Source organism: Lepidochelys kempii, chromosome 7, assembly GCF_965140265.1.
Source record: "Lepidochelys kempii isolate rLepKem1 chromosome 7, rLepKem1.hap2, whole genome shotgun sequence".
Lineage (NCBI taxonomy): Eukaryota > Metazoa > Chordata > Testudines > Cheloniidae > Lepidochelys > Lepidochelys kempii.
Window position 1 is genome coordinate 12,871,149 of NC_133262.1, and position 17,223 is coordinate 12,888,371.

A 17,223-nucleotide genomic window follows, 5' to 3' on the forward strand; every position below is an offset into this window, starting at 1 on the left:
ATGTCACCTCCAGCAGTACAAAGTCCTCTGATATTCTGGTGATCCATTGACTTTGATTCCAAAAGAAGAGCTACTTAAATATATAAAAACAGAACACTTTTCTTAATTGATGCCTGTTTCTTGAATTTTGGAACCTGTAGTTGAGACAGGACATGTGGATAGCTTGATATGTGCTGGACAAGACTTTCTTCACTGCAATAAGGGTGCTTATATTAGAAGTAGATTTCCATTCCCTTTATTGTATTTAACTGAATTGACCAAGAACTATAGTAGAATCTCAATGCATGTTTATTTAAGCATATGTGTATGATTAGTGTCCATATACAATTAAGTGAAACAACAGGCAGTGCAGATTATATAGTGCGACACATATTAAATGCCATAAGACAAGGATGCAGACAACAACCACTGTACTACTGAACTTATAATTCTGTTACTTTAATTATTGAATGTGCCCAATGTCAGAAGGAGAAATTGAATTAGGACTAGAAATTTAAACCTTGTATTTAATTGATCACAAGGTACACCGCCTCCTTGGTGAAATGTACACAAGATCCATTTAAAGTATATTTATAGTTACTTTCCTTAAAACACTTAAAACTACAGAATGAAAGCATAGCATGAAAATAAATCAACCAAGAAATAAATTCACGGACAGTATCTCACGTTATCGATTGCACAGTCCACCTAGAAGTCAAAGCCTCTATCTAAAATTTGAAAAGGCATACTGAATTCTGTAGTGAAGAGACCAAAAGGATTCTTGAGTTGAGGTAAAATAATTCATTTTCTAAAATAACTCATTTTCATTTTCTATAACCCATTGGCATTAAAGCACTTTACAAAGGTGAACGATCAATATTATCCTCATTTTACAGATGAGAAAACAGAGTGGCCAAGTAATGGAGCAAAGTCACACAGCAGTTTGTGCACGAGCCAGGAATAGAACCCAGTCCTGTTGGTCACCCAATTTACCAACTAATTCACTGTGATTATTCTAACAGTCGCCAAGTCATTTATGGGGATAAACACCCTTCTTCTTGGGAAAGGGTAATAGCGAAAACCTTCCATGTAGGCAAGGACTAGCATCTATCCCATAGTAAGATACCTTCCTAGATTGACAGCCAGCCATTACATTAGTCAGTTTAGTGTGGAAATTAGAAATCATTCCATAAATTAGCAGAATCATCCTTTGTAAACAGTTCAAAGACTGTAATGAGAATTGCTAATTTAACTCCAAACGGCACAAGCCAGAACTGAAATTGATACACTGAGACAGATCTCAGGCTGTGTCCAAGCTGTGCTCAGCACAGTGCAGGTGGAAGGAAGTTATAAGTCATATTTATGTCCCTCTGGTTTGCTGGCCACTGGGTTGATCCCTGGCATAAAGAAGATCAACCTTAGGGCTGCTCTAATTACTGCTGATTATCAATGGCCAAGGAATGCTCTGGGTATTGGGGATTGCTAGAGAATAGAGATCTCCTGGCCATTGTCCCCTTAGCAGCTCTTACTCAAGACTGGGCAACAACAGTGTGTGTGTGTGTGTGTGCACACGTGCACGCTCGCTCTCTCTGTCTCTCGCTAGTCTGCTGGTGCAAAGTGGGTATAAACCTGGTGGAGGCAGCCAATGAATGAGTCCTTCTATGAGGGGAACATATATAACCATATACCTGCATAGAAAGACTCATTCACTGGCTGAATTGCATCTGAGAATCTCCTCAGTGCATGCTTCTCCAGCACAGCTTCCCAGTGCTAGCCTCCCTGACTCCACACTGGCTTCAAATGCAAAAAACAAGCAGTGGGCCTTTCTGATTCTCTTCTCGCTTACACAGGTGTAAATCCACAAAGTCAGTGGAGTGATAACCACGTAAAACCAGTGTAAGAGAGTAGAATCAGGTACCTTAATTGCATCCTTCTCTAAACAGTGGGACAAATTCTACTGTCAGTTACACTGAGAATTTGTCTACACCATGAAGCCTATGTCAGTATATCTGTGTCGATATAGTGCCTAGTTTAGAGAGCGTTCTGCACCAACAGAAGTGTGTTTGTGTGTTGGAATGCCACCACCCTGAATAACATTAGCCAAGTTGACAGAAACACTCTTCTGTCAACACGGCTGCTCCAACGCTGTGGATTTTTTCAGCATGGCTGTCACTAGGTATTTGTTTTTTTTCACACCCCTGACTAATGAAACTATGCTGACATATCATTAAGTGCAGGCTAAGCATGAGTAAATCTGGACTAATCCCACTAAAGTTTGGAGTGTAGTGAAATGACCTATGTAACTTCAGGTTGATACCAGGGAAACGGAACAGATTCAGGCCCAGTATCTATACTAAAAACACTCATTAGTTTTAGCATAAGATTACATAGTTCTCCCTTCCTCCTAATTTTTCACTGAGATTTTGAATTTTCTGAACATGGGAAAATAGGAGCAGGGATCCACAAGACAGTTGCTGAATTTTTCCTCTCCCTTGTCCCATTTATCAGTGGTATTTCAAAACATTCAACTCTAATCTTGAGTTTTCCAGTAGTGTATGGTCATTAAATCGCAAGTCACTCTAGGGATTGGATATACCCAGGTTCACAACAGTGAGAGGGCACTGAAAACAACAATTTGTCACTGCTTGGGTCACCATCAGTCACAAGCAGAGAACTTGGGCACAGACCAATATAATTTTGATCCTTATATGTCTCACAGTTTAATGACACTTTGGTATTAGAGAACTCAAGATATTACTTGGGCAGGAATTAAAATGTGGCATGAAGAACCATTCCCAAAACAGTTCTGAGTGTGTTATATATCACAGTGTGCTTTGGGAAATGTTTCCATAAGAGGCAGAATGCAGGTGGATAATTTTTCATCATGTGGCTCTTTTTTTTTTTTTCCTGCCAATGGATTGTCTGAGCCTTGATAGGATCCACCTGCTGGCATTTCAACAGGTCATTCGGAGGCCCATTATACAAGTTTGTTCTCCCCCTGGGTAATGAAAATGTGAGATGGAGCACCTTGAGCTATGAAAGATTGTCTGGCCCTGCTCTTTATGTCCGTGTGTAGGCAGTTGCCTGTAATATCGACATGACCTTTTTTTGTAGATGTCATGGCAAACTGATTGATTGATTTCCAATTTCACATTATCCATGTGCTGTATGGATAACTCCGTGCAATTTCAAAATCTATCATGAAGCAGTACGTCTTGCATAGAGCTCAGAACCACTTACCGGCTTAGCTCAATTATTATAGATTCTGTGATCAGCCACAAATTAGTAGCAATTGATTACATAATATCCAAGAATTAAAATGATGAATACTGCAAAAAAGTTGCACACCTGTATGCGCTTAGGAGTGATATAGCACAGCCAGTTCTTAAGATAATGTTATGTGCAGAGGTGCTGGTGGCTGCATAGATCACGGAGTTGATGGTTGGGTTGATGGGTGTACTAAGCAGCGTCTATTCAGGCTAAATGTGGGAACCATTCAATACCCGGGCTATACTGATAAATGAAATAATGGAAAGCAATGTCCAGGGTCTGCACCAGCATGACAAGCCTAGGCAGTGGTCTGGCCAGGCTGACTAAAGCTGATAACAAACACCGGGGCAGGACAATGACTGGGGTAGGGTTGTGCATGTGTGCATGCACCAGACAGAAAAGCTCTGATAGTGTGTCCCTGAGAAAAAGATAAAAGAGAGCTTCTGGCTTAAGTGCTGGCTGAAAGAGTTTCTTGGCTCACCGTTCCAAGTCTATCTCCTGTTGTTTTCTTCTTGTATCAGGATTGCATCAAAGAAATAATGGACTGTCAACAGTTTCTCTTAATAAAACAACCCACAGGGTACCACATTTGAGTAGTTGGTTGGGTCACAAAGGGGTAACAATATAATCAGCTTTTTTCGTTTTTAATAACTCCCCGCACACAGAATGTAGGAAAATTTTGCCTTCCAGCTGATTAGACAGAGTGGGCCTCAGCAAGAGAATCGGTTGGAAGCTGACCTAAATTTCAGCCTAATATGTGTACCTGGCAGGAACGGGAATTGTCACTGGGTGTACCTTGCAGGGCTTAAGGAGTGAAGAAGCTATGGGAAGGAAGCTAGCTGTAGTATTCTCGCTGTTGTCCTTCATGAAGTGGGTGAGATTCATGGGATCTCCATTTTACTGCTTGTTAGGGACCCTTACTCAGTTTATAAACTGGAGATTTTTAAAATTGTTAATCTCTCTGCCAATAGAAGACTGGTAGATATAATTTCTCATGATCCATGGTAAGTGTGAGAACATTCCTTCCATTTTATCTTATGGCAGAGTAATGCCTTCCTTTCGGCCAGTAATATCTATACACAATTCTTACTCAAGCAATCAACATCATGTTGTAATTGTTCCAGTTCAGACTAGCTAGTGTTACCACAGAAGGAATTTAAGAAGAAACTGTAACTCAGAAACACTTCTTGGAGCCACAGCATGCCAGATCTGCTGGCATACATGTTGCAGGGAGGTGGCCCCACATGCTTCTCTCCCCTAATTCCTCCCAGCTACTTACTCAGAGTGGGGCAGGAAGTATCAGGCACACAGCTTCTGTTTTCTCCTCTGCACCCAAACTTAAGATGCAGGTAGGTCCTGCATCCTGCTTCGTTATGGAACTACACATACCAGTCTCAATCTATCTCGTAATATTTGTATGTAAAATCCCCAATAAGCATTCAGTTCCTTAATTGTAACCTACTCCTAGACCATGGGCCAGATCCTCAGATGGTGTAAATCAGCACAACCCATTGAATTTGGTGGAGTTGTACTGATTTACATCAGCTGAGGATCTGGCACAGACGAGCTTTGACATTTAAACGTGATATAATATACAGTTGCATTGCACTGGAGTTCACATTAATAACTGGTGTGCAAAGCTGGCACTTTTTAATATATCCCTTTGGCTCTTGATAGCCATGATTATTTCATTCTTTTACTATTGCTTAATTATGTATTGAACTGACAGAATTGCACCTTCCACCAGTTTTAACTTGCCTCAAATGTAAGCAGGATTCAGTGTCTGCCTTGAAGCAGTCTCACCTTGGTTTGCTTAAAGAGTGGTTATATTTAACACATGAATTTGTTTGTTGAGTTGTGGCTTCTCTAGGCTCATTCCAGGATCAAATCTTACTCACCTTACTTGTGGATGTAGCACCAGTGCCTTCAGTGGGGATGCTCGCATGAGATTGACAAACAAGATACAGTCCTTTGTTTCTGTTTGCAGCTGGCTGTTTGCAGCTGGGCTGGTTGCTGTTCCCGTCCTTTATACGCAGTCCTTGTGGGTTTCCATTGACTTCAGTGAATTTTGGCCATTGAATCAGGTCCTAAACTATTGGATCAACTGGTCTATATTTAAGAGCTAGATCCATTAGCCCTTGTGCATGTGAGTCAAAAGGACTGCTTACATGTACAAGGATAGCAAGATCAGACCCTAAAGATTATGTAGGGGCAGTCTGCAGCTGTGCCACAGCAAAGCTTGCACACCTGAGAGAGGGGGAAGCAAAGATCACCCTAAGCTACCTTTCTGCCTCTTCTAATTCTGGGGCTGACTGAGCACCAAGCCAGCCCCTTGCACAAGTTATAGCAGCTGCCTAAAGTCTGCTCTAAGTTGCACTGCCTTAAGTTGCACTGCCTGGGAGCCATTATGCCAGTGAGGATCATCAAACCACAGTCCTGCCCTTGCTAGCCTCCAGCATGCCCCCGAGTAGTGGAGGATAGAGGAAAAATGTGTACCAGGATGGGTTGATGTAGAGTCATACATGCAGATTTTATGCCAGACTTCCCCTTAACATCACCATTACTTTGCTTTCTGTTACACTAATTCCTTTGTTCTTTGTGTATTACAGACTCTTTTGCTGGGATCTTGTCGTCTTGCTCTTTTTTCAAAAAATGCCAAGCCAATTTTTGCTTTTATGCGCATAATAATATTACTTAATACAGAGAACAAAAGGAAGGATATGGGGTAGATGTGCTGTTTGCATAAAAGGGGGCTAAGGATAAGAAAATGAAGGAAACTGTTTCTTTTTGTCATAGGTGTACCAAAATTCCCAAAAGAAAAGATTGAGCCAATTGAGGTAGAGTATGGTGATGCTGTGGTTTTGCACTGTAATCCTCCCAGAGGAATTCCACCTTTGCATATCTATTGGATGAATATTGGTAAGTAACATTTGATGACACAACACATAACAGGCCTTTCTTAAAATGTCTATCAAGATCAGTTTCATTACAGATTCATAACTGATGAAAATTAAAAGTGTAAGCTCTAAGGAAAAATATATGGATGGCATTGTAGGCAACTCAGTGAAAGCCTCTATTTAATGTGCAACAGCAATCAAAAGAACAAGCAGTATTATCAGGATTGAAATTCAGACCCCATGAAGTCACATGGGACTTTTGCCAGAATTTTTTAAAGAATGGGATATAAATCAATATTTAAAATGTTATAATTCCATTACATAAATCAAAGGTTTACCCTCAATATGAATATTTTGTTTGGTTCTGGTCATTCATCTGAAAAAAGGATATAGCAGAGGGATTTAAGAGATCGGTAATAAGAATGGTTAGACACATGGAAAGGTACTGGTAATAATGGTACAAAAAGGTGAATCAGGTCATCTTCTGCACCTTTCATAATGTACATACAATGAAACTGAAAGGCAAAACATTGATGTTGATGAAATAAAATGCTTTTTAACATAACAATTAACCTGTGAAACTCATTGCCACAAGATAACACTGAGTGCAAGAGCTCAACAGGGTTTTAGAAAGGGCTAGACACACACAGATAATCAGAACATTCAGTTACAGTAAAGTGGATAAAATATACCAGTAATATAAACCATCCTGCTTCAGAAGGCAAGCCAACTTAACTGACAAGATTAGGAATAACCTTCTTCTGTTGTCTGGTTATTGCATAATTGGCTATTTTAGGGGATTCTGTCACATTCTTCTTTAAATGTCTAGGGTGAAATCTTGGCCACGTAACTCCCATTGACTTTGGTGGGACTCAGATTTCACCCCGAGGAGTTATCACTATCAGAGACAGGATTCCAGACTAGATAGATAGACAGCTGCTCTCATTCTACATTTGGCTGGTTTGACAATGAGACAACACAATCTTTGCATGGTCTAGTAGTTACATACTATAAGGTGTAGTTACAGGGAAGATAATTTGGGGTTCTGCACAGTGGAAACCTAGAAATCAAGGCATCGGTGGCAGTGTTGTAAGCCTTTGTAGCACTGAAACTTGGTGGGATTTTCACTGCATCATCCCCTAGTAATTACAGAATTAAAGTAAATGAACAAAACTGACTTTCCAGAGAATTCATGCTGTTTCTGTAGAAAGTTTACCTAGGTTCTTGTTTCATAAACTCCCATTCCCATGGCTGTAAAAGGACACAGAGATTATGGTTATGTTGCACCTCCTTCCTCTTTTACATCAAAGTTCTATTCTGCACCTGAAAGCAAACACATGACAGGAGGTGTAAATAGTCATATTGGGGGATGGCAGGATATCATAACCGTATTATAATATTTTTTTCTTGCTAGATTTACAACACATTCCACAAGATGAAAGGGTCTCCATGAGCCTTAAGGGAGATCTATACTTCGCAAATGTGGAGGAAAATGACAGTCGAAGCGATTATTGTTGCTTTGCAGCATTTCCCAGGCTGCGGACAATTGTACAGAAAATGCCAATGACACTGATGGTTACACGTAGTAAGTCTTTTAAAAATTGTTTTAACTCCCCCTTGTCACTGAATGAAAATATGTGGCATGTGTCTAACATGATTCTCTCTGAACAAAATACATGTTAATACGCTTATTCCTATATTATAAGTCTTACTCTGAGAGCTAGATCCAACTGATAAAAAGCTTCTGCAGTTGCTGGGCTGCAAAAGCACTATTGTCTTCCTTCTGTTCTCCACAGCTATGAAATCTAATCATGATGCATCAGGGAAACTAACTCCCTTCTCAGCCACTGAGTGGATGATTAGGCATTCCATACTGCCTCTTCCCCCAGGCATGGGTTTGCCTGGATATGGCAATTGGGCTCTAGAGAATGACGTTAGGGAGCTGCAGTTAACATGATCAGGGAGTACTCCAGGTGTCCTGTTATGCAACAAGGTTCTTGCTTGGCTGACTGGGTATTAGAGAACTTCAAAATGGCCATAGCCTAGAGTTCTTGGTTTGTATCTGACAAGTCTGTTCCTGAGCTCAGCCATGGAGAGCCAATGGTACCATTTGTCTTCAATTCTATTAATAGTAATCAGTATATTACCATAGTGCCCAAGCACCAGCCAAGGATGGTGCCCCACTGTGAGAGGAACTGAACAAACAGTAGAAGATTATCCCTGCCCACTTCTGATAGGAGCTCAAGAGAAGGTAGAATCAACAGAAGTCATGAATGGTCCCTCCGTCTCTAAATGCACAAAATCACCTGTTGTTTAGAAAAAAGCCCCATAAACCCCATTATTTTATAAGGTACAAAAGCATCAACTTTCATGACCTTGGGAGAGGAGAACTGGGTGTCAATGCTTTCCCAATCATAGGAAATGTACTCCTACTCTAGAGCAAGAGGAAAACTTGTTTGCATGGCTGCCTCTAGTAAGAAGTAAAAAGCACAAAGGAATTGAGCATAATATGCCATGCATTTCCTGATTGAAAGGGTGGGTAGGAGACATGGAGCTGTTCATTTTCTGACTCGTGGGCATTGCAGCTACCCAGTTTTTTGCAGATTAAAAGAACACCAGATACTTCAGATCTGTTCAGTTCCCAAAAGTGAGAAAAAGGTCGTTTCAGATACTGTACCTGCACCTAAGTCCCACTGCCGATGTCATGGTTTTACATTTACATATTCCTATATATTTATTTTGCTTACTCTTTTTTGTGTATCAAAGTTCAAACCAAACAACAAAGGAAACAAAGTGACTCTATATACAGAATGTACAGGAAACAGTGAGATTGTGCTTTTGAAGGAAGTCAAACAAACAAAAAGAAAATCAGAGAAAATATGGTAGGCCACATTCGCAGGCTGCGGTAATCAAAGCTTCACTGAACTCAGTGGCGCTATGACAGTTTCCACCAGCTGAAGATCTTTCCCATTTTGCTTGACTCATTCAGTTGCAGTAATTTTAAGTGTCACTTGCAAGAATAATTATGTTAAAAATCAATTGAGAATATATATTATTTTAAGCTGGCTGTGCCCTTTAAGTCACCCTTCTGGTTTCAATAATATCTGACTTTGGGGGATTTATGTTTCCTAAAAAATCAGGGATATTTTCTTCCTAAATGAAAGCCTCAATATTTAATTTACAAGTGGTATATTTTCTTGTTGGGGTAAACAGATAAATAATTAATAATACTAAGTTCATATACCTTAATACTTGGTTAATCCATCTGGAGGCCTCAGATGGAGTATTGTGTCCAGTTCTGGGTGCCACACTTGAAAAATGATGTGGACAAATTAGAGAGAGTGCAGAGGAGAGCAACAAAAATGATAAAAGGTTTAGAAAACCTGAATGATGAGCAAAATTAAAAAAAACAAAAAACCTAGGCATGTTAAGTCCCGAGAAAAGAAGACTGAGTGGGGACTTGATAACAGTGTTCAAATATGCTAAGGGCTCTTATAGAGAAGATGGTGATATTTTTTTCTCATATCCACTAAACGTAGGACAATGGTAATCAGCTTAATCTGAAGCACAGGAGACTTAGATTAGATATTAGGAAAAACTCTCTAACTGTAATGATAGTTAAGTACTGAAATAGGCTTTCAATGAAGGTTGTAGAGTCCCTGTCATTGGAGATTTTGAATAATGAATGAGACAAAAACCTGTAAGGGGTGGTGTAGGTCAGTCGGGGTATGCAGAGACCCATCTAGAGATTTGCCTAGTTTTAAAACAGGCTACATAAAAAGCACTAACGAAGTCAGTAGAAACTAAAATTTCATACAATGACTTGTTTATACTATTCTATATACTATACACTGAAATGTAAGTATAATAGTTATATTCCAATTGATTTATTTTATAATAATATGGTAAAAATGTGAAAGGAAGCAATTTTTCAGTAATAGTGTGCTGTGACGCTTTTGTATTTTTATGTCTGATTTTAGAAGCAAGCAGTTTTTAAATGAGATGAAACTTGAGGGGGTATGCAAGACAAATCAGACTCCTGAAAGGGATACAGTAGTCTAGAAAGCTTGAGAACCACTGATCTAGGTATACTTGATCCTGCCTCCGCAATGGGGACTGCACTAAATGGCCTTACAAGGTCCCTTCCAAACCTACTTTTCTATGAACTATGGTGCTATGTTTTAGGATATTAATTGTAAGTAAAATATCAGAAGTAGATATCACATTCTATAAATGTTTAAATGTCTCCAGTCACAGAGACACTAGAGGACTTCATCCTGCAGGCTTTGGAACACTCTGGCCTCAGGGCAGCAAACCACTTAAGTACATGCACATTACTGTTGAAGTCAATGGGACTATGTATGTACTTAAAGTGAAGCAAATGCGTAAGTGCCCCTACTGAGGCATTGTGTCTGAGAGCAGGAAGAAGCAGATAAATAACAAAGGAGAAAGGATTAAGGATAGAATCTTTTAATGAATGTTAGGAACCTATCAATCTTATTCGACATAACTGATAAAATCGCTTTCTAGTGAATCTAGAGTTCCTGAGTTTTACATCTTTTTATTGTTTTCTTTATACATACAGAAATTCATTGTCTGTGTTGATTTGCATTATAGTGTTTTGGTGGTTTTATATAAAATATATTTACATTTCCTTTAAGAAAATATTTTGTGTAGTTTTTTTTTTTGTTTGGTTGATGTTTTATTTGTTTTTGACCTTTTAATCTATATCAACTATTCCATTTGCATTTGGTTTTCATTTTTGTTTATTTCAGTTAAACATACTAATGACTCAAGCTCACCTAATGCTGCTGTTACTAAGGGTGAGTGTACCTGTTTTGTTTCTTTGCCTTTGAATTCACAATGAGAATACTTAAGAGCTACTTAATGTGTTGGGTAATCTGAAATTTTAGAAAATGAAATATTGTATCAATTTAGATGAAATACTGTTACTGCTTAGGAAATACTTTTAACATGTTTGCTGGGTATAAGGAATACATGCATCAGTATTGACTCAGTCTTTACTATCTTGACTGAGGTCTGAAGGATTTTTAACATTACTGCATCTCTCTTCCATGTGAAATAAAGCGTTCAGAGAAGTGGTCCTGACAAATAGAAAGTATTTTTCAGAATTGGCAGTTTTGCTGATCAAGAAAGTGATTTCAAGGGGAGGAGCTTCAAGCTAGATGAATAAAAAAATCACGAAGGAACTATGATGACCAGATAGTGTTAGAATATGCTGTGATGTTTCATGTAACAATAGCAGAAAATATGGATAGAACTGATAAGGGTGTGTAGCTAACAGAATATATCTGGTTTCAGAGTAGTAGCCATGTTAGTCTGTATTTGCAAAAAGAAAAGGAGGACTTGTGGCACCTTAGAGACTAACCAATTATTTTGAGCATAAGCTATCGTGAGCTACAGCTCACTTCATCAGATGCATCCGATGAAGTGGGCTGTAGCTCACGAAAGCTTGTGCTCAAATAAATTGGTTAGTCTCTAAGGTGCCACTAGTACTCCTTTTCTTTTTGAGAATATATCTGGATTCTCAACCCAAATACTAGGGCTTGTTGGAAGATTTTAAATGAAAGTTTTCTACTGGAAAATGCTGTTTTGACAAAACTGAACATTTTCACAAAATCGATTGATTTTGAGGAAATGTTGTTTGTTTTTTAAAGGAAAAAGCTATTAAAATGTTTAAATGCCCTGTTTTCATAGTTTTCGATCTCAAAGTTTTGGTTTTTTTATGTATTATAACCTTTTTTTTTTCTAAATTTACTTTATTTTTTTTCAAATTGAACCATAAAGCGTCAATATAAAAAAAAAGGGGGGGGGGTCAGTTTAGTGAAACAAAATGGTTCAAGTGACTCAAAATGATATTTTTGGGAGGTATTTCATTTTATGAAAAAAATCAAAACTATGGCTTTTTGTTCCAATTCGGGTACAAAACAAAAACTTTTCATGAGATGGAAAGTCTATTTTCCACCCCGTTCTACCAAATACCTTATTTTCCCCCAAACATGGTTATCAAGAGAGAATATATTTTAAAATTAAGTCCATCATTTCCAAAACTAACCAGTGATTTTGAGTGCCTCAGTTTCTGGAGTGCCCAACTAAGAACACCTGAGAGGGACTTGATTTTTCAGAGGACTAATGCTGAACAGTTTCTGAAAATCAGGCCCTTTTCAGGTGTCTCATGCTGGACACCCAAGAATGCTATTCATGTCTGAAAATCTAGGCATATGTGGGCGAACATTTGTGTACAGCACATGTACTCACTGGTCTTTGTAGTACATACTGTACAAAGAGACCCAAAGAAATTAAAGAAGGGGAGAAGAAAACTGGCTTGTAAGATAGAAATGATTTATTACCAAATTATCAGTAAATCGTTTTTCTTGAAGAATCAGTAAACATTTGAATGACATATTGGCTATTGATTATTACTGAATAGCCATTTAACAATATAAATGGTTAAAATGTATTGTCAAAGAAACAACTGAGTTTTTGTTGACAGTCTAGAATAAATGGTTATCTGAAACCCAGGACAGTAAAAAGGAGTTTTGTTATGAACAGTGGTTTGTTTTCAAGCTGTATTCCCAAATGCATTCGTGAGTTGTTGTAAATTCTGCAACTGTAGAGGGAAGGCGAATTCTAAGTTGCTGGCAAAGGACAAAAGATATGATTTCAGCTGAGATTTAGAAGACGATATAAAGTTAGTGAAGGGGAAAGACATGAAGACTGTTCCAGATGGCAAGAACAGACAAGGGAAACGCTCATTCACCACCATTGGTCAGAGTGTGTGGGTGAGGGGAGAAATAAGGAAGCAGAGAGGAGGCAAATACTAGCTGAGCAGGCATGATAATAGAAGAAAGGTCCATGAGAGAGGCTGGAGCAAATCCATGATAGAGTTTTTTCAAGGCATGGCAGGAAATTCTGAACTGGTTCTTAAAATTGGCTGGGAACCAGGGAGGTTGTCTGAGGATGAAGCACACTTCTTAGGGCATGTGAGGTGGGAAGCCGAATTCTTCTTAGGCTGTCAGCTGGAGAGATGGGACTTGGATCTTCGTTTGGAGGGATTAGAAGAGATTTCAGCAGAGTTGGAACAGAGCATCTGGCCCAGCCACCCTGTCACCCAGCTTCTTCCCAGCTTCCAAAAACTCGCTGCCACACCCAGTCTCCTTTAGGATGGTTTAGCCTCTTACCATAGGCAAGTAAAACAACAGAGAACAGCCTTTTAACTCTCCTTTTCTCTCAGGCTTCCAAGCCACCTCTCGTTGGAGTCTCTGGTGCCTGTTCCTGGCAGCATCCCAGTCCTAGTCAGCTCTGCTCCCTTCCTGGAGCAAGAGCCCCACGGCTGCTGCCCTGAGACCCTTGCTCCAGGGACCCATCACAGGAGTTAGCTGCACTCCACCATGGTTTTCCTTCCTTTTCTTAGGCATGGCCTGTCCCAGTCATTCCCTTCCGTCTCCCATTTCCTCCCTTCTGGTAACCCTTAATAGGCACAGGGATAGCTTAGGTCCCTTTAATTGGCTCACCTGCTCTGACCCAGGGAAGTTGGGCCCAGTTCTGCTCAGAGGGACCAGCTCCCTTGTGACACACCCCTTCACCCTATACCATTTGGGAGTCATACTAGTGCAGCTGCAACTCTGGCCCTTTTAAGAGTGACATCTCCCAACCAACATTGTCAGCAACCAGGAGCTCTTGTACCAGCATAATTCAGGACTAGCCTCCCCCTGAACATCTTCTGGGTTGATCTGCCTCTTTAAGACACCAACAGTAGCAGCCAGAGAAAGAATCCCCCACTGTTGTATGATTCTAGCCTAGCCACTGCCCAGCCCTGAAAGCTGGATGGAAAGGAACTTCATGAGTGTAAAGTTGTGTATTTGTTTAAGGGTTTGCAGGTTCAGGGCTCTGGTTTTGAGGAAGAGAAGGTTCTAATTTTATTCCTGTTACTATAGTTGTGTTTTGAATGTAAGTAAAAAACAGAGCCCTAGGTAGGTCTTTTAGAAAAATACCACAAATATAAATAAAATGAATGAATGAATATTCCAGAAATCTTCTGACCAAAGCAATATTTTTAGCACTGGTTAGAGGGTACAGAATGATTCAGGGACATATGTAATCACCTTACTTCACAAAGTCTGACCCTTTTCTTTTCTCTTTTTTAGCTAATTTCATCAAGGAAAGAAAACCCAAAATACTGATACCACCTGAATCTTCTGGTAGCAGCTCATCAGTTACTGTCATCAAAGGGGGAGTTCTACTACTTGAATGCATTGCTGAAGGGCTGTGAGTACTGGACCCACTTAACAACCTTCTGAAATAAAGTTAGAGTAAAAGGAAGCACCTTTATACATTCTCCAACAGAGTATATAATTTTCTGTATACCAAATTTCTGTTTAAATTTCTGTTTTCAGTTTTTGAAAACTGGCATAGAGTTACAATGGAGAAAGTTTCCTGTTGGCGAGTGAGTCATGTACAGGTTATGGACAAGTATAACTAAAGAATCGGCATTTGCCATAGTAACTGGCATATCACAGTCGTTTATCCATCCTGTGATCACTGGTTTTGCAGATGTTCCAGTATGGTGACCACTGAAAATTATTATTCTTTTGAGTGTATTAGGAATTGATTCAACTTCCACAGTGTGGATTCCAAAAAAACCCACCCTTTTTTCTTTTCTAGCATGGCCAGTTCAGAGTATTGATTAAGTATCAATAAATTCCTGAGCTTTTCCACCTTCAATGAGATTTCAATTTCCTGAGCACTATCGTACAAGGATTCTTGCCTTCCATGATGCCCATTCAGAAACAAACCCAACAACAGAGTAAAAGACTAGGGGCATTTTGATTCAGGGCTTTCTGTTTGGCCCATGATAAAGATAAGGGACATCTGCAAAATTAGATATAGATTCATATTTGGGAGTGTTCAAGTTTAATTTGGGCCAATTTCAATGCATGGATGCAGGCATAACTAATCCCTAGGCGTAGCCCTCTGCATTGAATGGAAATCTCAAACCCCATTATTATTAGTATTGGTAATACCATAGTGCCAAGGAGCCCTAGTCCTGGCCCAGTACCCCATTGTGATTGTCACTGTACAAAAAGACCATGCCTGCCACAAAGAATCTATAATCTAAGACAAGATGCAACAAATAGATACAGGTAGGGGTATGCCATCTTTTTTATTGTGCAGGATGGAAAATGAGTGGGGAATGGGAAAGTCTAAGCAGATATGATTGAAGTGCAATCCTCATGATGATGATGATGTGGCGTTTAATTGTGAATACTCCTCTAAGCCCTGATTCCTCCAAGTGGGCAGGGGTAACTTGGCAGCCGTACAGCAGTACTTTCATCAACATGGGATCAGGTTTACCTATGCCCTCCATCCTGATCACCACTTTTTACCTTGTACTTATGTGTGCAACTTTCTACCCAAAAAGGGTTGTGGGAGGAAAACTAGGTAAAGCTTAAAAGCCCTGCAACCATTAAACTTAACAGGGAAAACACATTTGCTCCTGGTTGATGTGTGATAGAGCTCTCTGTTGAATGGGTGTTTAAATCATCATGTTTACAACCTGTATTGTTGAACTCCACATCCTTGTGTGCTCACTGTGGTTAGCAGATAAATGATCCATATTAAAGCATGTGCAATTCTCTCCCATTATAAACTGCAAAATCAGGGTGTTTATCTGCCTGAGCAAACATGTTCAGGGCATCTTGTTTGTCCATGCTTGTTTGAAAGGGCATCACTCACCCTTTGACTAGACAAGATTATGACTTTGCAATTGGTTGCCATTTTCTGAGAGCATGTGAGCAACTCATCTCTGTTGGATTCATTCCAAGTAACTGTAATGGGTTCTTGTTCCTTTTTGCAATACATCCATGTCTAGTTCACTGCCTGTGAACTTCCTTTTTATCCAGTTGATGAATTCTTAAAAAAAAATATGTTATAAATTTTATGCTCAGGAATGTAAGGAACCAATCACTTTGGTTGAAACAAGGACAGTATGTGGACTTGTTCTGCAAATTTCCTCATAAAACTTTCCCCGTGTAATAATTAAAGCTGGTAGGAGAAAGGGAAAGTGTACTTCATGAACATTTTAAAAAGGAATGAACACTTTACATTTACATTTCATTCAAAATTTCCCATGACATGGGAGAAAAAGTACTTCCTCTTTCAAGTATACAAAAAAAGTTGGGGTGGGGATGAAATACAAAACAAATTTACATCAAAGCATGAACAAATTAGGCCAAAATGGAAAAAAAAATCTTGTAGTCGAAAAGGAAAAAAAATTGGGAAATTTTTCTTTGGGAAAAAAAATGACAAATTTTCAACGGACTCTAAGTATATTCCCCCAACCTGCCTCCCCTTGCAGTTCATCCCTGCAGTTCATCCCTGTTCTGTGTGGTGAGCAAATGTCAATGAGGAACTAGATTGGCTAGATTGAGACAAGTTTCAAACTCCGAAAATGAGGACCAGTCAATCGAAAAATAATTAATGGCAATAAATATATTGCCACTTTGTGATCTCGGAGGATTTTACCCTGATCTTGAAAATGGCAGGCAACCTCCTCTAGAAGGTACAAAGATCTAAACTGGTGTTGATGAAATTTAAGGGGTTTCATAGTGTCGGTGTTTCAGTACTGTGTCAGGGATGAACTCTCTTGCAGAAAATATGACACTTGAACTATTATCCCTGCTGCTCATAAAGGAACATAATTTCTCGGTACCTGGGGCTTTGAGTAGCTTGTGCCTGGGCATTTTGCCATCTTAACAGATGGACACAAGAGTAAGCAGATATGACACTGTGTATATGCATCATGTATGGTGCTGGGGTCAGGAAACCCAGCTGGGAATGTTCAGACAGCAATCTGTCTTGTACTTCAGTGTCTCTGGTTCTGAGCACGCTCCTAACTTTCTAAAAATATAAAGTAGCTTTTTCAGCCATCTGTGACATGCGGTTAGCCCTATCTAATCAGGCCGAGTACAGAGCGGAGTTATTTTAATGAAGTCTTTACCCCCTTGTCTGTCTGCAAGAAGTCCCAAACAAGCTTCAGTGCCTCTACTATAGTTCA

General features: G+C 39.5%; 1 protein-coding gene across 9 annotated transcripts in view; it reads left to right on the forward strand.

The window, feature by feature from the left end:
• CHL1 (cell adhesion molecule L1 like) overlaps positions 1-17,223 on the forward strand; it is a 201,264-nt gene that overhangs the window by 129,021 nt on the left and 55,020 nt on the right. For 8 of the 9 annotated variants that reach the window (XR_012159765.1, XR_012159764.1, XM_073351144.1 and 5 more), the window contains 4 exons: positions 6,046-6,168; positions 7,561-7,731; positions 10,922-10,969; positions 14,315-14,435. Coding sequence is in view for 7 of the 9 variants with exons in the window: in XM_073351144.1 (XP_073207245.1) it covers positions 6,046-6,168; positions 7,561-7,731; positions 10,922-10,969; positions 14,315-14,435 (463 nt within the window). In the remaining 2 variants the exon portion in view is untranslated. The remainder of the gene's footprint in view (positions 1-6,045; positions 6,169-7,560; positions 7,732-10,921; positions 10,970-14,314; positions 14,436-17,223) is intronic. The other variant, XM_073351140.1, reaches the window with a different exon arrangement.